The 23,221-nt window shown below is 48.4% G+C and overlaps 1 protein-coding gene across 1 annotated transcript in view; it reads right to left on the minus strand.

The window, feature by feature from the left end:
* The window catches only part of TLL2 (tolloid like 2), a 1,535,386-nt gene that overhangs the window by 315,765 nt on the left and 1,196,400 nt on the right, over positions 1-23,221 (minus strand). Inside the window, exon 14 of the mRNA XM_069610570.1 lies at positions 20,837-21,017. Coding sequence (XP_069466671.1) covers positions 20,837-21,017 — 181 coding nt within the window. The remainder of the gene's footprint in view (positions 1-20,836; positions 21,018-23,221) is intronic.

A 23,221-nucleotide genomic window follows, 5' to 3' on the forward strand; every position in this document is an offset into this window, starting at 1 on the left:
GACGCGACATTGATGTGGAGGGTTATGTTTTAGTTCTGTGCTTAAGTCCTTTGGGACCGTATGGTTGGCTGTCTGGCCGTGTTTAAGGATGTTGTGATTTCCTTAGGTTTGGTCTGCAGAGCTTTTTGCTTGGTTGGAGTGGGGGGGGGGGGTGCGGTTCATGAGTTTGAAGTGCTAAATTGTGGTTTCACAGTAGGGGGGCCCAGTATATCATGTTTTTCTTGGCGTGAGTCGCCCAGGTGGAGGCGATCCTTGGTGGCCTGGTGGTGCGGCAATTGGATGTTGCGACCGATCCAGGTGCTCAGGGGTAGGATGGGTGGGGGATGGGGTGGGTTTGTGTTGGTGGGGAAGGGTAAGGTGGGTGGATGGGTGAGGTGGGTGAGTTGGGATGGGATGGGGGGGTTGAAGTTGGGTGGGGAGGGTTTGGAGCTACCATGATTGTTTGGTTCAACTTGTCTATTTCTGTTATTTTATGTATACCACTGACTTGGGACAGGGCTTGTGTGAAGGCCTTCGGCCAGAGGCGAATGAGTCACCCAGCTGTCCTAATGAGTGAGTTTGTCCATCCTCTGTCGGTGGGGTCCCTAAATGGGCGGGGTTCAAACTCTCCAACGAAGAGGTCCTTGGTGCTCAGAGAGTTCCTCAGGTTAAAACTTCACTTTCTCTTTGTGCAGGAGTCCCACTGGATTAAGGGGAGGGAGCCCGCTTTCAAATCCAGGGCTATTCAGCAAATATTTTGGTCATCATATGTAGCAAAGAGGCAGGGGGTAGTGCTCATGGTCTCCCCGGATGCGCATTTTTCTCCTAGGGCCCACAGAACAGATCCGGAGAGGCGTTATGTTATGGTTACGGGGGAGGTCAAGGGTCGGTTCACTTTAGTGGGAGTGTATGCCCCAAATGAAGATCAGGATGTGTTTTGGCAGGGGATGGGAGAAAGAAATCAGGGATTTTGCAGAGGGAGCAATAATAGTAGGAGGAGATTTTAATATGGTTTTGAGCCCAGACAGAGACAGGAAATCTCCTAACCCGTGCCCTGACCTTAGATCTCAAATGAAATTGGCGGATTCCTTCCGGAGGGTTAATGAGGAATTGGGCCTTGTTGATGCCCACCCTGCTGATGGCAATCGGGATCCTCTCTACACCCATTTTTCCTCAGTACATCAGTTTTTCTCTAGGATCGATTATGTGCTGGTTGACTCCTCGATCCATGAATACATTTCTGACCTTAATGTAGAGTCCATCCCATGGTCTGACCACGATCTGGTTCGTATCAATCTGGGGAGTCGCCCGATGGCCCAGAGCAAGTCACGGTGGATATGTAACGACTCTCTCCTAATGGATAGGGAATTGCGGCAGTCTCTTCTGGATACTATCACTGATTTTTTTTGTTTAAATGACAATGGGGAGGTGGAAGTTAGGGGGGTGTGGGATGCGTTCAAAGACACGATCAGAGGCGTTCTAATGGAAATGGGAGCTAGGAGGAAGAAGGGCAGGTCTAGGGAGGAGCGAAAATTGAGGGAGCAGATTATAGCTATCCAACCGGGGGGTAAGTTGAGATCGCAGATGGATCCAGGCAAGCGCGAAAAACTCCAACAGCTTAGAGCGAAATTGGCTGCCCTCCTTGTTGGTCAGACGGAGAAGAAACCTGCGTTTCTGAAACAACATTATATGGAGAAAGGAGAAAAGGCAGACAAGATTCTGGCTTGGATGCTCAGAGAACTTCGTAACAGTAGGCAAGTTAATTCTATTTCTGGCCAGGGGGGTGAAAAACTGCTTGGGGATGACCGAATTGCGGAACAATTTAAGTTGTACTACGAAAAGCTTTATGTGACCAAGTACACCGGGGATGGAACTGAAGTGGATCGGTTCTTTGAGTCGCTTCCAATCCCCTGTCTAGCGCGAGAGAGTTCGGCCTCCTTGGAGCTCCCCATCTCTACCCAGGAGGTTATTGATGCCATTGCATCTCTGAAGAATGGTACTGCTCCAGGGGATGACAGATTCGGATTTCGGCTCCCATTGTGGTCATTCCGAAAGAGGGTAAGGACCCTTCGTTATGTCAGTCCTATAGGCCCATCTCATTGTTAAATGTTGATGTCAAAATATTGGCCAGGCTCCTGGCGACCAGGTTGTCTAGATTCATTCCCTCGTTGGTTCACGGAGACCAGGTGGGCTTTGTCTCCGGACGTCAGGGATCTGACAATATTAGAAAAACGGTCGACCAGAGGTATGAGGTGTCCAAGTGGGAGTCTGAGGCTTCCCTCCTCTTGCTGGACTCTGAAAAATCTTTTGACCGCGTAGAATGGTCATACATGGGAAAGGTGCTCCGTAAAATGGGTTTCGGTGATCAATTCTGTGGATGGGTTTCGGCCATGTACAATGCTTCTCCGCACGGGTTCTAGTTAATGGTTTTACCTCTCGGGGCTTCTTGCTTTCTAGAAGAAAGCGTCAGGGATGCCCTCTTTCTCCCCTTTTGTATGCTCGGGCTATGGAGCCCTTTGCCATCGTGGTCAGACACGATGAGGCGGTTTCTGGGGTGCGGTGTGGGGACTTTGAATTTAAATTGTCTCTCTTCGCAGATGACATCCTAGTGTATCTGTCTGGGATTAATGACTCCCTTCCTTGGTTGTTAGAGCTGATTCACAGTTTTGGAACGTTCGCCGTGCTCAAAATCAATGTTTCTAAATCCTGTATTATGCCCATGGGTAAGTTGGACAATGATATTAAGGGTAAAACGGAGGTGTTCGGGATGCAAATAGAGAGTGTCAATACTAGGTATCTGGGCACCAATATTCCTAGGGATCTGAGCAGGATTTTCGAGTTACATTTTCCTCCGCTGTTGGGTAGGATTGGTGGTGATTTGGATAGGTGGTCTCCCCTCACGCTCTCTTGGTTTGGGCGTATGGCTTCTTTAAAGATGAATGTGCTCCCCAGACTTCTTAATCTCTTCTCTTCCCTTCCTTGTATCATTCCGGAATCCTCCTTTGCGTCTCTTCGACTGCGTCTTCTTCGCTTTGTGTGGGGTGGTAAGAGGGCTAGAATAAAATGTGATACCTTGTCCCTCCCAAAGGCGTTCGGAGGATTTGGCCTGCCGGACTTCAAGCTGTATTACAAGGCGGCTCAGTTGCAGGTGATGCTAGAGCATATGGGGGATGACCTCAGGACGTACTGGACGTACGTTGAAGATGTACAGGTTCACCCTCATAAGGTTAGGGATTTGCTCTGGGCCCCTCCTCGTTCTCTACCTGCAGCAGCTAGGACCCATCCGATCTTGTTGGTTCTTTGGGCGCTGTGGAGGCCAAACAGGGACAACAAGTCACTCTCATCGTGGCCCTCCCCCATCTCTTCCTTATGGGGTCCTGCGCTCGACTTGGGGACCAGAGATTTTCGAGGGACGCAGTCGTGGTCAGACCAGGGAATAGAGAGGGCCGCACAATTGTTTAACCAGTGAAGTTTTATTGATTTTGCCAGTTTATCAGACGTGCTTCGGGAGAAGCCTCTTTCTATCTTTGATTACTTGAGGCTCAAGGGTATTCTTACTCAAGCAGACTGGGTGGCTTCCCTCTCTCCGCCTTTGACTTCTTTTGACAAAGTCTTTGTGGAAGCCAAGTCTAGGAAGGGGTCTCTCTCTAAAATCTACAATGTGCTAGTTACGGCTGATTTGGAGGGTAGGCAGATGTTCAGGGGTGCATGGGAGGAGAGACTGGGTACAACCCTCGATGGTCGTGCTTGGGATTCTGTTTTCAGGTACATTTTTGGGGGGAAGCTCTATACGGCAGCCATGGAGCATAACTTTAAGATTCTCCACTTTTGGCACCGGCCGCCAGTTTCCTTGTCCAAAATGTTTCCCGGTGTATCTCCTAGGTGTCCTAGAGCTTGTTGTCATGATGCCTACCCCCGGGCTTCAGGACCAAGCCCATCAGCTCTGGGAGAAGGCATCCAGATACTTATTAAAACCCCAACAGACCCGGCTGGGGGCTGTTTGGGTTCATTCCTGGTGACTTAGGCGCAAGGCTCATCATAGAAATCAGTCCTGGCGCCATAGGCGCCAGGTTCATAGACTTTACTTAAATGATGCAGACCATGCTGCAAGTGAGTCCAAGCCAACGTGAGGCCCGGAATGGGACTATTTTATTACAGGGACTATTTTTTACTTGGGCGTGGTTCTGGGGAACTTCTTACCTGGAACTACTTTGGCGGCTATTTAAACCACGCCCGAACAGCAGCACACGCTTCGCGTTATTCTGCATCCAGCAGCGTAACGCGCACCGTGCCTGCAGTCAGCATCCAGTCTTCTGCCACGCACGCCTTGAATCTGGAGCTCCTAAAATAAAGAGGAAAGAAAAGGACAAGGTTAGAAAACAAACTATTTCCGAATTGCTCGCCTGATTCTGGATCCATCTCGCCTCCGAAACCTGGAAAGAACATTTCAGTACGCATCGCATCTCCAGTTGCAGCGCCGCGCCATACTCGCCAGTCCTCGCAGCATCTTTCGATTCGGCACTGCCTCCATCATTTCTTCGCCGAACTCCGGCACCTGGGGGACAAAAGAAAACAACAAGGTGAGCCGAGAAAACCAATAAATATAACTCTTATCACCATAGACTTACCTGATTTATCACTGGAGGCATTATTCTATAACTCTCCACATCTTCATATGCCGCACCTGCAAAGAGAGAGAAAAACAACACGTTAAACACGTGCAACATTTACCGGACAGCTTTGGGTAATACAGACTCTTACCTGAGCGCCACCAGCTACCACGAGTGCATCTTCTCACAAACTCAGCTGCAAGACAAGGAAGGAAGGGGGGGAACAAGAGTGAACATTGGACATATTGAACTCTATGAACTTGATACTTACTGGTCCTCGCCAGGAACCTCAGAGTCAATACTCTCCGGAACTCTCCCATGCCTTCAAACCAGTGAAGTAACTGGCATCAACGCGCCCCTGCAATCCATGCAGGATGGAGAGCTCATCTTTCAAGAGTATAAGGTGAGATTGCTGAGAGGGCACTTCGGAGGTGATTAGTGGGGAGGACTGTGGGGGGTGCCATCACTTGAATCCACGGGTGGCTAAATCCATCCCTCCACTTGCAGGAGAATACTTCTATGGGCCAAGCAGAAAAGATTAGGAGGGCCAGTCCAGTCAGTCATCTCTGCACTACGCATCACGTTGGTGGAGACCGCAGCCGTCCGGGTCCGACCGACGCCCCTGTGGGAGCCAGGTGAGCGTAACAGAACGCAAAGCCTTTCTATAAATCCCCACCCGGGAGTTATGGAAACCTCAGAAACCGACCAACTGGCCCAATTATTGGGGGAATTTAGGGCAGAAGTGCACTCCACTCGCCAAGAGACTAATGCCCTCAGGAGAGAACTGATTGTCACGAAGGAACGCACTGACGATCTGGCTAAGCAGCTGCTGCAAAACCAAGCAGGGCAAACACCTTTACCAGGACTCAGGGGGAATCCAACTCCTGTTTCATCGAGCAATCCAGTGCAAGTGGTTTTACCAGGGGCTATTCCTTTAGCTCCACCTGAACGCTTTGCTTGGGACCCAAAAAGGTTCGCCGTGTTTATGAACCAATGTCGCTTGCACTTTTTATGCAGACCTGGAGCTTTTCCAAATGACCCAGCCAAAGTATTATCATATTTGAGTGGCAGTGCAGCTGATTGGTCGATTCCACTAGTCAATCACGATGACCCTCTTCTTCGGGACTTTCAGGGTTTTCAAATGAGCATGGAAAGACTATTCGCTAGACATTCCCAGGGACAGGCCCTGGATAATGAACTTTTATCCCTACGACAAGGTAACCAGGATCTGTTAACCTATATCGCAACCTTTAATAGGTTGGTGGTGGAAACCGGATGGCCAGAGGTAAAACGAATTACACTATTTCATCGTGGACTTCGGGGAGAACTTAAAGATGTTTTAGCCCAAGTTGTGAACCCACCTCAGGATTGCGCAGAATATATAGACTTAGTGGTCCAGTTAGACCATCGACTTCAGAATAGAAAGGCTGACCGAGGCAAGTTTGAGAATCGTTTATTGGTTAAACCCAACGTCACCCCCAAAGGAATAGATGCAGCAGAACCTATGCAGATCGGGGGAGTTAAGGGACCCTTAACTCCAAAGGAAAGAGAAAGGAGACGGCAGATGCAATTGTGTCTATACTGTGGGGCCTCAAAACATTTTCTACGGGATTGCCCTATAAAACCATCCAAGAAAATAGTCGGAGTCGCTGATAGAAATCAAACAGAACCTGATTCGCGAAACGACCACGCCCAACAAGCATAGAGGTCCGCTTGCCGAGCTTGAAGAAGGACACTCAGACCTTGCACCTAATCATACCAATGGTCCTTATTGATCTAAGGCAGCCATCATTTATGCACGCAGTAAGGGCATACATTGATAGCGGGGCCGTAGGAAACTATATGGACCATGAGTTGGCTTCTAGGATGAATCTACCTTTCTGCAAAAAAACCTCTTCGGATGTCATCACCACAGTTGATGGAACTGAAATTGCCTCTGGGCCTGTAACTCATTCCACCACAGAGATGACACTGTTGGGTCAAGATGGGCATCGAGAGACTATTGTGTTTGATTTAATCAAAGCCCCGCAGTTCCAAATAATACTGGGGATACCTTGTTTGGAAACACATAATCCTAGTATTGATTGGCGAGAGAAGAGGATAACCTTCCCGGATTGTGCACACATCCGTTACCTGGAAAAAACCTTGAACAAAGGCCTGGCCACAGTCGCTAATCCAATCGTGCAGTTACCTCAGGAATATCAAGAATTCCAGGATGATTTTCAAAAAGAACAGGCAAACACCTTACCATCTCACAGATCATACGATTGTCAAGTCGACCTCATACCCGGTGCACAACCTCCATGCAGTAGGATCTACGCCCTTACAGAACCCGAAAACCTTCACCTACGACAATACTTGGACCAATACCTTGCTAATGGCTTTATTCATCCATACAAGTCCCCTGCATCCTCAGCTTTGTTCTTCGTGCCTAAAAAGGAAGGTGACCTCAGAACATGCATAGACTACCCCACATTAAATCAGATTATGGTGAAGAACCAATACCCATTGCCTCTGATCCCCGAATTACTAGACCAAGTAAAGGATGCTTGTATCTACACTAAATCGGATCTCCGAGGGGCGTATCATCTGATACGTGTAAAGAAAGGCGACAAATGGAAGACTGCCTTTCGCACCAAGTACGGATTATTCGAATATCAGGTGATGCCCTTCGGGTTGTGCAATGCACCAGCAGCCTTCCAGTTTTTTATGCAAGATGTCCTTTGTGAACTCATTGACGTCTGTGTTGTCGTATATATACAATTTATTCTAGTGTACTCCTCCTCAGAATCAGACCATGCTAAGCACGTGTGTGAAGTCCTTGAGAAACTACGCCAGCACAAGTTATATGCAAAATTGGAAAAATGTGTTTTTCATACTACAGAAGTTCAATTCCTTGGATTTATCCTGACTCCAAAAGGAGTCCGAATGGACTCTCGAAAGGTGGACGCAAATCTCAAGTGGCCATCACCCAGTTCAGTTAAAGGGGTACAAAGCATACTCAGATTTGCTAATTTCTACCGCAGATTTATTCCGGATTTCTCACGTGTTGTACACCCCATCACAGCACTTTTCCGAAAAAACAAATGCTTCTTGTGGACCGTAGAGGCTGAAAAGGCCTTCCAAGAGCTGAAAGCGAAATTCACGTCTGCAACTGTCTTAAAGCATCCCCGCCCTGAACTTCCATACATAGTTGAAACTGATGCATCCAGTTTAGCCATGGGAGCTGTCCTGTCCCAGAAGGATCCTGAAACCGGTCAACTTCATCCAGTAGCATTTTGGTCCAGAAAGATCTCGGCACCCGAGTTAAACTATGTGGTTACTGATAAAGAGTTATTAGCCTTCAAATCTGCCTTCAAGGCTTGGCGGCATTATCTTCTCGGTGCCAGGCATACCATTACTGTAATCACCGATCACCGGAACTTGCAGTATTTAAAAATAGCCAAAGCCCAATCGTCGCACCAACTTCGATGGGCATTGTTCTTTGCCGAGTTCGATTTCGTGATCACTTATCGACCAGGCTGTAAAAATGGCAAGGCAGATGCCTTATCCCGAATAGGGATGGGAGAAGCATATGCGAACCCGGAACCGGTGCCTATAATTTCAGAACAACGAATTCTTGGCATAACTACACTAGAGGATATTCATGTAAAAATCCAACAACTCTTCGATCCAACAGCCCTGCAGGACTGGGTAAAGAAAGGCCCGGACTACTCAGTCATCAATGACCTACCTTATTATCAAGGGCGACTATTTCTACCATACAAGGAACTACAAGAACTAGTCATCTCCAATTATCATGACACCCTGATGGAAGGGCACCCAGGTATCGCAAAAACTGAAGCTAAAATTAAGAGACCATTCTGGTGGCCCACCTGGCGAAAAGACGTAAAGTCATTTGTGATGTCTTGTGGCATTTGCGCCCAAAACAAAAGTCAGAAGAAAAAACTAGCTGGCCTTTTACAACCTTTGGATATTCCACCTACACCATGGCACACCTTATCTTTAGACTTCATTACAGATCTACCTCCATGTAATGGATTTAACACCATTCTAGTTATTGTGGATCTTTTTTCCAAGATGGCACACTTTATTCCTTTAAAGGGATTACCTTCTGCTTCAATTCTGTCCAAGGAGTTCCTCGAAAACATTGTTCGAATACACGTATTTCCTTCCGTATTGGCCTCTAACCGAGGTAGTTAATTTATTTCACATTTTTGGAAGAAATGTTGTCAAGTGGCGCAAATCGACGTGAGGTTATCAACCAGTAACCATCCCCAGACCGATGGTCAGACGGAGAGGAACAACCAGACCCTTGAACAGTACCTACGTTGCATGCTACACGTGACCGAAAGTAATTGGAAAGATATTTTATGGATTTCCGAGTATGCATACAATAACTCTGTACATTCAGGAACCAGACAAAGCCCCTTTTATACTATATATGGACATCACCCTCGAACCTCAGAACTAGATTCGCCTCAGCACTTAGAAATGCCTGCAGTTAGTCATTTGCACTCTACTATTATGCAAGCCTTTAAGGAGGTAACAGAACATTTGAAACAAGCAAAAGAGAAATAGAAGAAAAATGCTGATCAACATAGAAGTGAAACTCCACAATACCAGATTGGGGATCAAGTTTGGCTGGCTAAAAAACACATACCTCTGCAGGGAACTCAGACTTTTAACCCTAGATATTTGGGATCTTACACCATTAAGGTCATTATCAACCCGGTGGCTGTCAAACTGGAACTACCCTCTAATATGAGAATTCATCCTGTCTTCCATGTTTCAATTTTAATACCAGTTCAACCAGGGACAAGATTAACCAAACCACCCGACCCCATCTTGATAGATGGAGAACCTGAATTCGAGGTAAATAATATCCTGAACTCCAAAATGGTTAAATAAAAACTTTTTTATTTAATCGACTGTAAGGGCTACGGACCACAAAAAAGGTCATGGGAGCCTAGTGACCACGTTCATGCACCTCGGTTGGTGAAGAGATTCCATCGGGACTTCCTAGACAAGCCAGGGCCAAGGGGAAGAACAACTTTAGGAGGGGCCTTGGGGGGGTTGAGGGGGGAGTGCTGTCATGATGCCTACCGCCGGGCTTCAGGACCAAGCCCATCAGCTCCAGAAGCAGGCATCCAGATACTTATTAAAACCCCAACAGCCCCGGCTGGGGGCTGTTTGGGTTCAGTCCTGGCGCCTTAGGCGCCAGGCTCATCATAGAAATCAGTGCTGGCGCCATAGGCACCAGGCTCATAGACTTTACTTACCTGATGCAGACCAGTCTGCAAGTGAGTCCAAGCCAACGTGAGGCCTGGATGGGACTATTTTATTACAGGTACTATTTTTTACTCGGGTGTGGTTCTGGGGAACTTCTTACCTGGAACTACTTTGGAGGCTATTTAAACCACGCCCGAATAGCAGCACACGCTTCGCGTTATTCTGCATCCAGCAGCATAACTCTCACCGTGCCTGCAGTCAGCATCCAGTCTTCTGCCACGCCCGTCTTGAATCTGGAGCTCCTAAAAAAAGAGGAAAGAAAAGGACAAGGTTAGAAAACGAACTATTTTCGAATTTCTCACCTGATTCTGGATCCATCTCGCCTCCGGACCTGTAAAGAACATTATTTCAATACGCATCGCATCTCCAGCTGCAGCGCTGTACCATATTCACCAGTCCTTGCAGCATCTTTCGATTCGGCACTGCCTCCATCATTTCTTCGCCAAACTCCGGCACCTGGGGGACAAAAGAAAACAACAAGGTGAGCCGAGAAAACCAACAAATATAACCTGATTTACCACCGGAGGCATTATTCTATAACTCTCCACATCTTCATATGCCGCACCTGCAAAGAGAGAGAAAAACAACACGTTAAACACGTGCAACATTTACCGGACAGCGTCGGGTAATACAGACTCTGACCTGAGTGCCACCAGCTACCACGAGAGCATCTTCTCACAAACTCAGCTGCAAGACAAGGAGGGAAGGGGGGGGACAAGAGTGAACATCGGACATATTGAACTCCATGAACTTGATACTTACTGGTCCTCGCCAGGAACCTCAGAGTCAATACTCTCCGGAACTCTCCCACGCCTTCAAACCAGTGAAGTAACTGGCATCAACGCGCCCCTGCAATCCATGCAGGATGGAGCTCATCTTTCAAGAGTATAAGGTGAGATTGCTGAGAGGCGCGGAGGTGATTAGTGGGGAGGACTGTGGGGGGTGCCATCACTTGAATCCACGGGTGGCTAAATCCATCCCTCCACTTGCAGGAGAATACTTCTACGGGTCAAGCAGACAAGATTAGGCAGGCCAGTCCAGTCAGGTCAACTCTGCACTACGCATTACGTTGGTGGAGACCGCAGCCGTCCGGGTCCGACCGACGCCCCTGTGGGAGCCAGGTGAGCCTAACACTTCTACTGGTAGAGGAACCTGGTTCCGCATGTGGCTGGAGTGTCCGGTTATTCAGGTCTACTGGACGGAGTTGCTGAGTTGGATCAAGGATATCCTGGGTGCCTGTCCCTCCCTCCATCCCATGGACATTCTCTTGGGTACCCCTAGGCCTGAGTGCGAGGAATTACCTTTTTCTAGGGTGTTGAGTGCAATGTTGAGGGCTGGGAGAATGGCTCTGACCCAGAAGTGGAAAAGTTCTCAGGCCCCAACGAAATCGGAATGGTTTAATAAACTTTTGGCAATCTTTACATATGAGAAACTCGCAGCCATTGTCAATGATTACATGTCCTCTTTTTTGCAGGATTGGACTGTTGTGCTTTTGAGTGCGGACTGTGAAGCCTTGAGGCTCTGAAATCTTGGGCCCTCCACAGAACTTGATGTTGGGAGGGTGGAGTGGGATTTGGTCTTTAAATGGAATGTGTCACCTGATGTTTTGTGTTTATCTGGGACCTTGTCGATAGAGATATGTTGCTAAACAGCCTTAATTGGTTCTGGGTCTTTGTCCCAGTCATGGTGTACCTTTGTTTTTGTTCTGTTGAACCCTGTGTAGCTCTCTATTCGGGGGGGGAGGGTGTGTTGGGAGGGGTAAGTGGGGGGAGGTGGGGAAGGGGTATTATATGTTGTCTAGGATGGGGACTTTCTTCGATTGTATGAGTGTTGTTCTTGATGTTGACTAAATTTAATAAATATAAAGTGGGAAAAAGAATTGTCTTCTCCTCCAAATGTTTTCTTGACTCCATCAATCATCAGGGAGGCTGTGTTTCTTTTCCTTCTCAGGCGTGTCTAGTTACATTTACTTTTCAGATGTTTCAGGTTAATTCACATTGATGTCTCTAAGGATTCTGTTACTTGTATTCTCACACTTTTTTCAATGCAGGTGACTGGGAAACTCCTCCCTCCAAAGCACACATCTTACCCTTGATAGGGGGAGGGGGAAAACCATGTTTATGGCTCTCCATAGTAAGGCATGATGGCCCTGGTGCTGCAGCCTCTTGGGCCCAGGACTCCTGGAACATAGTGTAAAACATGATAAGGCACGCACTCTGGTAGGTATTGATAGACATGGTGACCCTGGGCCCCGAGAAGGGCTGCCACTGCATTCATACGCCTGTTAAAGACCCTGGGGGCTGAACTGAGGCCAGAGAGTAGAACTTTATATTGGAAATGAAAGCCCACGATCCTGAACCTCAGGAAGGACCAATGAGGCTGCCAAATAGGGACATGTAGGTACGGGTCCTTCAGCTATAGGGAGCACATCCAGTCTCCCCTGCACAGTCTCTCTGCAATAAGCACTGGGGTAACCATCTTGAACTTTTGAAGAGGGGGGGAAAAGGTTCAAGGTGACAAAGGTCCAACACAACTTTCAGGCCAGCCTAGTTATTCTTGTGTATGTGGAAAATACATGAATATAAGCACATACTGCTCTGGGATGCTGGGACCTCTTCCACTGCCTGACTCTCTACGAGCGATCGAATTTCCGCCAACAAAGTTGTTGTCCCAATCTGTGGAGCGGAAGGGAGGAGAGAGGGGCAGGAGGGAACGGTAGGCGGTAGCCCGTGGACACTACTGAGCGGATCCAGGGGCCTGCAAACCTCAAGCACCAATATGTTGTGTGTTAAGGGCAAACTTGCCCCCACCGGAGATACGTGGACCCGGACGAGAGTGTCATGCCTATCCACACGAAGTCTACGCCCAAGACCTACAGTCATGTGCACCAGCATTCCGACAAGGGGTGGGTCTTCGGCAGGTTCTGGGGCTTCCAGGAACGATTGTCCAGACAGCCAGACCGTTCTCCAAGTCAGCACTGCCGCAAACAGCACAAGGTGGGGAATAAGGGCTTCTGTCAGTCCCCCACCTTAGTCCCAGCTACAGAGGGAAAAAAGATAAGTATTTTGCAGTCTGGGAATTGTTTTTCTTCTCATCAAGTTCCTCATCGGTGGTGGAATGAAAAAGGTCGCCACCCTCGAATGGAAGGTCCGATATGCGCTCCTGGATGTCCAGGTTGAACTTGGTAGTCCATAGCCAGGCAGTTCTTCTCATGTCCCTAGCAATGCATATGGCACAGCCTGAGGTGTCTATGTGCACCACAGTGGACTCCATAATGTCCTGCGCCACAATTTTTGCTGCCGCCAGCCCCGCCTTGAATCACGCCTGATTCTGTACCGGAGGTTCAAGAAGGAAGTCAGCTATTTCCCGCCAATGCCTTTGATTTACAGCAGTGAGCATACATCTGCATCAGACCGACGAAGGTGCAAAGAGGCATTGGAAAAGACCTTTGCATACGCCTCCAAGATCATCTCCTCCTTGCCTAGGAGTGCAGAGGCCGAGGTAGTTGAGGAGGAAGCCTGCAACTTGGAGTAGAGTGAGGCCGCAACAATCACTGAGGAGTGCAGTTGTGGGTGTGCCGACAGCAAGAGTGGATCCCCCTCCGATGGCCTGTATTTGGCGTTGAGGCGCCGATTGGTAGGCTGAGGCGAATGGGGTTTAAGCCATCCCTTTTTGGCCAATGCCACAACGTCCTCCTGCATCACAAACCCCGTTCTAGCCATGGGGTGTAGAGTGAGGACCTCGGCCGGGACACCCGCCTCTGGTTGTTCAACCTCGGGTTGTGGAAGCCCCAAGTATTCGGCTAGACCTGTAAGCCGTTCATGAAATGCCTTGGCCGAAGACCTTGTGTCGGGGTCCTCCTCCTCATTGGTGTCCACCAATGTGTTCTGCTGGTCCGGAGCAGCTGGATGAGTACTGAGTGCTAAAGGCTGAGGTGTGCTGACCGGAGCCGGGGGCTGCTGTGGAGGCTGGTGCGGGACCACCGGGGCTGCAGGAGGCAGGGGAGCTGGTAATGTGGGACCCGGCACGGCAGCTGGTGCTGCACAGGAGCCTGAGGTGCTGAAGCCACAGGAGGAATGGCCAGTGGAGCTAGTGGCAGGACTGGAGGCAGCATGTCCCAGATCACGTCCTGAAGGAGAGAGGAACTTTCAAAACATCTGTTCTCACAGGCTGGTGGACGCTAGGTGGCGTGGGCATAGGTGCAGGGCCCTGAGGTTGCTGAGGCCTGGGCGTATTCTGCCTTGCTGCATTCGGGTGTGCATCAGCCCTGCAACGCTGAAGGATATGCTGTAGGCCACGTACCTGCTAAAGACCAGTGCCACCTGGAAACTCGTTCCCCTACCTGCTCCCCGAAAGGGGATGGTGTTAGACAAGTGGCCATTTTGTCTGGTGCAGTGGCCATTTTGTCAGGCGTTCTCTGTTGCCCCCTCAGACATCTGTCCAGTAGTAGGGCATAGCCCCTCGGGTGGACACCCGCTAACAGAACCTTGCGGTCCCTCAGTGTCTGTCATGGTGCTTGCCGTGCTGGGCCCAGCCTGGCACCTGTGCTGGTATTACGACCTGAACGGTCCCTTCCGGCTCGGATGTTTCCTGGGGAAGGAGTCACCCTTGCGGGGTGCGGATAAAAACAGTGGGCCTACCTTGGGCCTTGACGTGTGCCTGACAAAGTCCTTCAAGTCCTCTGGAGGCGATCGTTTAAAGAGCTCTCTCCACCGAGCTAACCTGTTCTTCAGAGCGCGCGGTGTAAGCACGTCACACGCGGTTCAATCCTCCCAGCCGTGATCGGGGCCAAGGCAGTGGAGGCAAAGAGCGTGGGGGTTGGACGTAGAGAAAAGCCCCTCGCAGGCTCGACCCCTGCCGAAGCCCAATTATGTCCACATGCGCTGGGGAGGATTGTGGAGCTAGAGGCCTGAGTACCTGATTAAAGAATAAAAGACAGAAGACAGTTTCCAGGGAAGAGCGTGTGGAATTACAAGGCCGAAGCCAAACCCAGGAACGCTTGTGAAAGCGGTCTGCTCCTGTTGACATGGAAAGTGGACTGAGGAGTGGCACCGGTGAGCGGAGTCAGGGGAGCACATGCTCCCAGGGCCATGCCCCCGTGCACCTCTAAATTTAAAGGGGGGAAAACAAATGCTGTGGTGAAAAAGGTTCCGTCTCCAGTCGCTAGCGAGGGACGCCCCCATGCAGTATGGAAGAAAGGGGACGGGACATAGGAGTGTGTTATTTACTTTTACACAGAGCCTGCACCAAAGTGCCCCACTGGCATAGGGTTCAGAGCCAGTGAAAAAATATTCTCCGATTGATTCTTCCTTTCATCTCACTTTGCTTTCACATCATCTTCTCTTGTTCTATCCTTCTTTCTTTTTGTCTTAATGGTGTATGCCTGGCACAAATTTGGGGCCAAGTGCTACATCGGCCATTTAATCCCCATGGCTCTGCTGCCACTTGTGACATGATGATTTAAGGATTGTGTATATCTAACTGAACTGGCCTCTGCAAAAGTAAATCTTTTTAAAGTTATGAACAGTGAAACATGAATGCTATGTAGTTAGATGCACAGCTGGCACCCACTACAATTTCCCACAGCCAAAAATAAATAACACTGCCCAAAAATGTGATCCAAACCTGGAACCCTGCCAAATGTTGCTCTTTCATCTACCTTCAGCTTGCAGCAGCCAGTGTTGACTAGAGAGAGTGGTGTATCCATCTATAGAGGAACAGATTTCGACCCTGTTTGTCAATAAGATTATGTACCAAATTAGGTTGGTTTTAAAGCTTTCCCAAAAATCTGGAATACAAAACAATGGGTACAAAATTAACGACTATATTGCTAGCACATACAGTAAACAGAACTGAAAAATGCATGCACTACTCAGCATGTAAAAATCCTCCTGTCGGAAGTATTTCATCCAGGTTGAGCGGATGATTGAATCCGTCTGCATCCATCTGGTGAGACCGTCCTTGGGCCTTTTGCTTGTGTTTTTACTTTTTTTTTTGATGCCCCTTTCCTCTGCTGCTTCTCCCTCCGTGGTTCCCTTTCGCTTCTTTCCCCTCCTTACCTCCCGACTCCCTGCCCGCCCACCACCCTGATTGGCTCCTCGGTTGTCCGTGTGTAGCAGTGTAGTGAGCCGCAGCACACCCCGCTTGCCATTCCATCCAGGCTGAGTGAGTGACTGGGGGCTCTGAATCCACCTGCATCCATCTGGTGAGACCCTCCTTGGGCCATTTGCTTCTGTTTTTACTTTTATTTTTGTTGCCCCGCCCCCCCGCTCCTACTCCCTCCTTGGTTCCATACCGCTTCTTTCCCCTCCTTCCCTTCCGCCTCCCTGCCCACCCACCATCCCTGATTTGCCTTCCCATTCTCATTACTGACCTGCACAGGGCAGCCCTCTGCCCGGCAGCCCCTGTGGCGAAGGGTCCTAAGGCAAAGGACTGCTCGTACAGAGGCGGCTCCTGGCTGTGTCTGCAGGTGTCTGCAGGGGAAGCCCGGGGTAGCCAGCTGCCAGCCGTCAACCAGGTTTTGACCCTCACACAAATTTGCATTGTGAAAGTCTTTAACATTGCATTGTGAAAGGTAGGCCTTTTCCCTCCTATTCAGGCTTCTCAAACTTGGGCGTTTTATTCCCGTTTTCAAAAAATAAATTGCATTGTGAAAGTCTTTAAAATTGCATTGTGAAACCTAGGCCTTTTCACTTATGTTCAGCATTCTCAAACTTGGGTGTTTTATTCCCGTTTTCAAAAAATAAATTGCATTGTGAAAGTCTTTAAAATCGCATTATGAAACCTAGACATTTTCCCTTCTATTCAGGATTCTCAAACTCATGTGTGTTTTTATTCCCGTTTGCATTGTGAAAGTCTTAATCTGAGTGTCAGTTGTCTTGTCAAATTGTCAGTCTTGGCAAATTGTCTACTTGTCTTGCCTCTCTCTGACCATCTGCCCGCACCCTGCCCTAGTGTTTCTCCCCTCCCCTCTCCCTTCCTCCTCTCCCTACCTACTCTACGGTGCTCTCTGTCTCTCCTATCTTCTCTAACTGCTTCTCTATCAACTATCCTGCTCTCCTCACAAAATCTGGTAGGAAGAAGTTTAAAAAGGACATCCTGGTCTCCAACCCAGGCCACCATATCGCTGACACCTATTCCAGTGCCTCCTACATGCAAACTTTTTCTGACATCCTCTGTTGTTCCCTCACCAGACCTATGGACTCTACACATGGTCTCTGTGCTCTCTCCCTTCTCTTCCTCTCCCATTAATGGTGGCACCCGGTGGGATGCCCTCCTGGCCTCCTTCCATTCCTCTAAGCTCATCATTAATGTTTACCTGAATGGCACCGTCCTGGTCCAAGGCCCTCAGGCCAACCTTCTCCTCTTGGATAGACGCTTCTTGCACCTCATCAATTTCCTTTCTTCTCCTGCTGTCCTCTCTTTCTTCAACAGCTTCCTCGCCTACCCCTGCTACCTCCTCCTTGGTTACCTCGCCTTCTCCTCCTTCCTTTTCTGCTCCCCCCTCGGGCTTCTTCTACACCTCTGCAGGGCGTGCCTGTGATTTCTACCCCTCCCCAGAAGTCTTAAGGATGGCAACCTTCTCCATATTACCACTCTGATCTCTCGCTCAGCTGTCAAACACTCCTCCGACATCTGACGCCTTCTGGAGGAACTTGACTTCAATGTACTCAGTCTCACCGGTTCACGGCCAGCTCTGTCACAAGCTTTGACACTCTCCTCCCAGACGGCTACAAGATACTCTCCGCACCCAGATCTTAACCGTTCCAAAGGGGGTGCAGCCCTGATCTACCCCGAGTGTATTCCTGCCTCTGTCAATCTTCATTTGAATGCCTCGTCTGCAGGCTCTCTCTCTCTGTCTCCTGGCCATTCCTTTACTGTGGCTACTATCTATTGGCCACCTGGTCAGATCTAATCCTTCCTCTCTGAGTGGCCGGACCTCTCCTCTTCCCTCCTGGCCTCGACCACTCAACTCCCCCTTCTTGGAGACTTCAACATCCACCTGGATGCTTCCTGTCCTTCCTCTGAACTTGTTCGTGTTCTCTCGTTCTCTCTCTCTCTCTCTCTCTCTCTCTCTCTCTCTCGTTCTCTCTCTCTCTCTCTCTCTCTCTCTCTCCTCCCCCCCCTCTGGCCAGACTCACTCTGCAGGGCATGCTCTAATCTCTACAGACCTTCCTCTTTCTATCCCTCTTCTCACCACACCTCTCTACTGGAGTGATCACTTTCTCCTTTCCTCGAAGCTCACCCTCTCTACCCCTCAGGCCAAGCCTACTCCAGCACTGCCACCCACCTTCTTGGTCATCCAACCCATGAAGCACTTGTCAGTTGAGGCTTTCGCTGCTACTTTCTCACCCCCTCCTCCACCTTTGGCTGACTCACCTTGACACAGCCCTTTCCATCCTCCACTCTGCTATATCCGATACTCTTGATGTTCTTGCCCCTTTCATGAGGATCCGCCTGAAGCCCAAAGCCAAGTGCAACTCCTGGTAAGACTCACACCATGTCACCCACAAACGCAAGTGAAAAGTGGCGGAGAGGAAATGGCATGTTTGTGCTACATCCTCTGACAAACTGGCCTGCCTTCTTCAAAGTCAATACCGGCGCTCTGTCCTCACCAAGAAGAGAGCTCACATCCAAGCCCGCGTCTCGGCGGCATCAAACAACTTGGCTGAACTCTTTAAAATCTGCAAGGAACTGCACAATCCTGCGGCAGTCCCTACCTCTCCTATCCCTTTTCAGGCCCTCTGCAAGGCACTGGCTTCTCATTTCATCTCCAAAACTCAGGACATCATGTCCTCTCTCTCCAACCTCTCCCCTTACTCCTACTGCGTGCTCTTCCTCTGGTCCTTCTTCGGCCACCTCTTCTCCCTCCTTCTCTGCCTTTCCCCTGTTCTCCCAAGAGGAGGTTTCTAGACAAGTCCGATCTATGAAAGTCTTGTCAAAACAAGTTCATCCCTGCACCTCCAAAACCATCAAGGACCTCATTGACTCTCTGGCTCCTGCTCTGGACGGTTTCTGCAACCACTCCTTCACCTCTGGAGTCTTCCCTTCCCCCCTGGAGCACTCTCTTGTGCACCCTCTTCTTAAGATACCCTCTGCCGACCCTTCCTGCCCAACTATCGCCAATCTCCATCACCCCTTTCCTGGGCAAGCTCCTGGAAAAGCTGGCCATCTCCCAGCTCATTCTTCACACTGAAACTGTTGGTTGTCTCCATGATCATCAGTATGGCTTCAGAGCTGCCAGCAGCACAGAAACATCTCTCCTGAACATCCGTGAAGACCTGCTCTCCGACCTTGATTCCAACACCCCCTGTGTCCTCATCCTTCTTGATCTCTCTTCTGTCTTTGACATGGTCAACCATGCCATCCTGCTCAACCGTCTCTGTGATAAACTGGGTATCGTCGGTCAGGCCCTGGCGTGGCTGACTTTCCTCTCTGACTGACCCTCCCAGGTTCAACTTGGGTCCTTCCTCTCCTCCATCTCTATCTCTACCTGTGGTGTTCCCCATGGGTCTAACCTCTCTCCCTGGCTGTTCAACCAATACCTTGCACTCCCTGCCCACCGCATTGCCGCGCTCTGCCCCAACTTCCAGGGCTATGCGGATGACATGCAGCTCATTTTCAGGCTATCTACGGTCACCTGTTCTCCCTCCCCCATCTCTGACTGCCTGTCCGCCAAACAGGAGTGGTGTGTTGCCAATGATCTCTGCCTTAATGCCAGTAAGACAGATTCTCCTCATCGGCACACCCGCTCCCTCCTTTCCTGTCTCTCTCTAGCCAGCCTCTCTTGGCCCTCTTCCTGCTCCCACCTGTGAGGCTAAAAAACTTGGGGTCATCTTCTACTCCACACTCTCCTCTTCTCCTCACATCTCCGACATCTCTAAGAAGTCACCCTACCAGCTGCACCTCCTCAGAGGTATTCTTCCTTTCCTCTCTTTCACCCAGAAGCTCACTGTCTCCAGAGCTCTGGTTCTCTCTAGGCTTGATTATTGCAACAGCCTGTTTCTAAATCTGCCTGCTTCTACTCTCTGCCCTCTGCAACTCATCCAAAACAGGACTACAAGACTTGTCCTCAGCCTTAAGCCCAGGGATCATATCACTCCAGGACTAAAATCTCTGCACTGGCTCCCAGTAGCTGTGAGGACTAAGTTAAAAATCCTATGCATTGTCCACACGACCACCTGGGACCTCAATACCTTCAACTCTCTCTTCCTAAATATCTTCCTTCTCGAGCTCTTCGCTCATCCGCCTCCAACTCCCTCAGGGTCAGTCGCTTCTCCAAGCAACGAGTTGGTGGTAGATCTTGTTCTTCGGCTGGGGCCTCCCTCTGGTACCGCCTCCCTGAAACTTGAGGAGAACCAGCTCCGGTAGCACCTCCAAACCTTTCTCTTTGCTTCTGCTTTTTATCCTCCTCCCCCCAGCTGATTTTCCTGGCTGATGCTGAAACTGCACTGGTTACCTGGCCACCCTCTGACCTCGGGCCCAGGTCCCCTCCCCTGCCGGTCGCACACCTTCACTGCCTTCCTGGCAACCCCTGCACTTGGGGACTGTCAGTCCCACTACCAGCACTTGACACATTTTGTCTGCACTGAACTTGCACTTGCCACCAGCTGGCCGTACTTTTACTTGTTATTTATTCTATTATCCCATGTTCTGCACTGTCCCCTACCCCTCCCCCCCTGCACTTTCCCCCTTCCCATGCACTTGTACAATCTGAATGACACCTGGCCTAGTAGGACTGTTGGCTTTGTCTTCCCTCGGTTCACCCTCCCTCGCCTCGTCTGGCCTTGAAACACTTGTGTATAGGCGCGTTATAAATGCCATATCATATGTCATTTATTCTTTGTGGAAGTGATTCTATTAAAACCTAAAAAATACTTGCCACCATAAGGTAAATATAATATGCACATGCTTTAAGTTTTTATAGCAAAGATTACCCTAATTGTTAAACATACCTGAAAAGAAAAGTGCTTTAAATCCTTTTTTGGACACAGTGTTATCGGATTTGAACTCGACCCTCAGATTGTTGCTCTGGGATGTTACTACCTCTGGTCTTTCTGAACCACAAAATTTGCCATGCAGCTTGGAATCTGATGAAAGCCCGCTTCGAACCTCAACATAATCATACTTGCAAACCTTGAAAAACACAATGTAACATTTTGGTAAACTGCACGCTGCAGCACAGATTAAGAACAGAAACAGACAAAATTACTTAACAAAAATAGAGAAAATAACCAGGCAAAACATCCAATAATTCAGATTAAGATCAAATAGCAACATTTAACAAAGAGCCTAAGAATCATATACATTATAAAATGATAAACATCTAACTATACAAAAAATTAAAAAAAAATTCCGATGCAATATGGTCTAGAAGAATCACGTCATTATTCAACATTTTAATAAATACATCTTGCTGTATCAACACGTCACAGTCTTTCACTTATAATACACTTTTAAAACAAATCAATACTCACCATTCCAAGATCCTAGTCCTTATTCATAAATGGTCTGCAGGTCAGTTATTTCCCGATTTATTTTCCAGCACCATACATCAATACAGTTTTATTTTTTTGCCAAGACCTTTAGCAAATACCATAGCACCATCTTACAAATAAAAGGAATAACTAAGGAGTTTATACTGTCCATTGCTTCCTTAATATTCCTTATATTTTGTTTTTTCCACAGGACAATTAAAAGTATTCCTTCGGATGTCTGTGTTAAGGCTACAAAAGATGAAACTGCTGTACAGATTCCTGATCCACTCCTCATTGACATATTCAATCATTTTCACAGTTTGTCCACCTTCCCAGCGGTCTTTTGGCAGGGAGTACATTAAATCTGAATCTGGCAAGGAAACCTATTTGTGTTCTCTTAGCAACTCATTCAAGGTACCCTGTCATACCACTTATGGGAGCATGGGGAATACAAGAATTTGCAGACAGTTTCTGTTAGGAACTGTAGTTCTTTCCTGTAGCGCAGCTGATCTCTATGGAGAAGTTATAAGGTATTTCACTGAACCACGAGGAACAATCTTGTTTTTGACAGCGCACCCACACTTCTAGCAAGAGCCCAATAAAGGTTTACATATGCCACATCACTCAATGGAGGCTTGTCACAGCTTCTGAATCTCCTACTGCAATGACACGGTTTCTGTGAGTTTTTCCAACTTTTCCTTGTTAATTCCCCATTTTGCTTCTCAAGTTCTCCAAGTGTGCCGGTGATTGTTCTGCTGTGTTCCCTTTACCTCTTTCGATGCTGTTCACCCGTCAGGCACTTCCTGATCTCCAGCACTGTTCATCAATCTCCCATTGCAAGGCTTCTCCGGGTAACCAGGTCATTTGTTCTCCCTGTTGGATCCATCTCTTTAAGAACGCCTTTGCATCGTTGTTTACCTGTTTGTGGAGTTTTCCCTACTCAGAAGTCTGGTACGGTCCAAATATGGTCTTGATTTATTGGACACTGGCTAGTGTGTGCTCCGAGGCCTACATATGTAGCATGGATGCAGTGTTATGTTCTTTGGTGCTGGCACTTCAGTATAGGTCCATCAATGGGAGACTATTACCCAATGTACCAGCTAATAACACTTTTAACGAAGGCAACTCAAGTAGCTTGATCAATTATATGTTGATGAATGACACCGAATTTAATTATTTAAGATATTAGAACGTGATCATGAAACACTGATTCTGTGGTTTAAAAAAAACCTGGATTGTGAATGAAGATGTGAGTAATTGCAGGAAGTTGCCAAGGTAGCATAGTTACATTAGAGAGTCATATAGTTTGAACTGTCAGTTGTTTGGAAGGCTGAAGGAGGCAGGAAGGAAAGGAGGAAATTGATGCATTCTTAAATGAGAATTTAGGCACTTAATATAGAATTGTGGCTTTTGAAAAATGAATTGGAAATCTATGAAATATGATAAGAAAGGGCAAAATAAAAGGATGGTGTAGTATACTGAATCAGGAGATGGACAAGGAGGCATGATTTCCACAGGTTTCATTCTCTCTTCAGACTCAAAAGACCTAATCCTTACCTAAATCTGTGATACTAAGCCATAGTCTGCACAAACAAAAGTCAAAAAAGGGGCTCGTCAGTGTCTAGATGGCAAAACATAAATTAAGTGACCTGTTCAGATATCCTATTCAAACTACTTTCTCTTCCTTTTCACTCAAAAGAAAACAAACAACCAAACCTTGTCCAATGAAATGGATGGCTGCCGACCTCCACACCTGTGCCTCATTACCATAGGCCCTTGCCTATGAACACAGTCCCAAATGTATAGTTTGTGTACTTCGAAAGGGCTGTCCCAGGCTTCAGCCATGTCCCTCTGATTACTCTT

Source organism: Ambystoma mexicanum, chromosome 8 (genome assembly GCF_040938575.1).
Source record: "Ambystoma mexicanum isolate Mex_15411 chromosome 8, UKY_AmexF1_1, whole genome shotgun sequence".
NCBI classification, from domain to species: Eukaryota; Metazoa; Chordata; class Amphibia; order Caudata; family Ambystomatidae; genus Ambystoma; species Ambystoma mexicanum.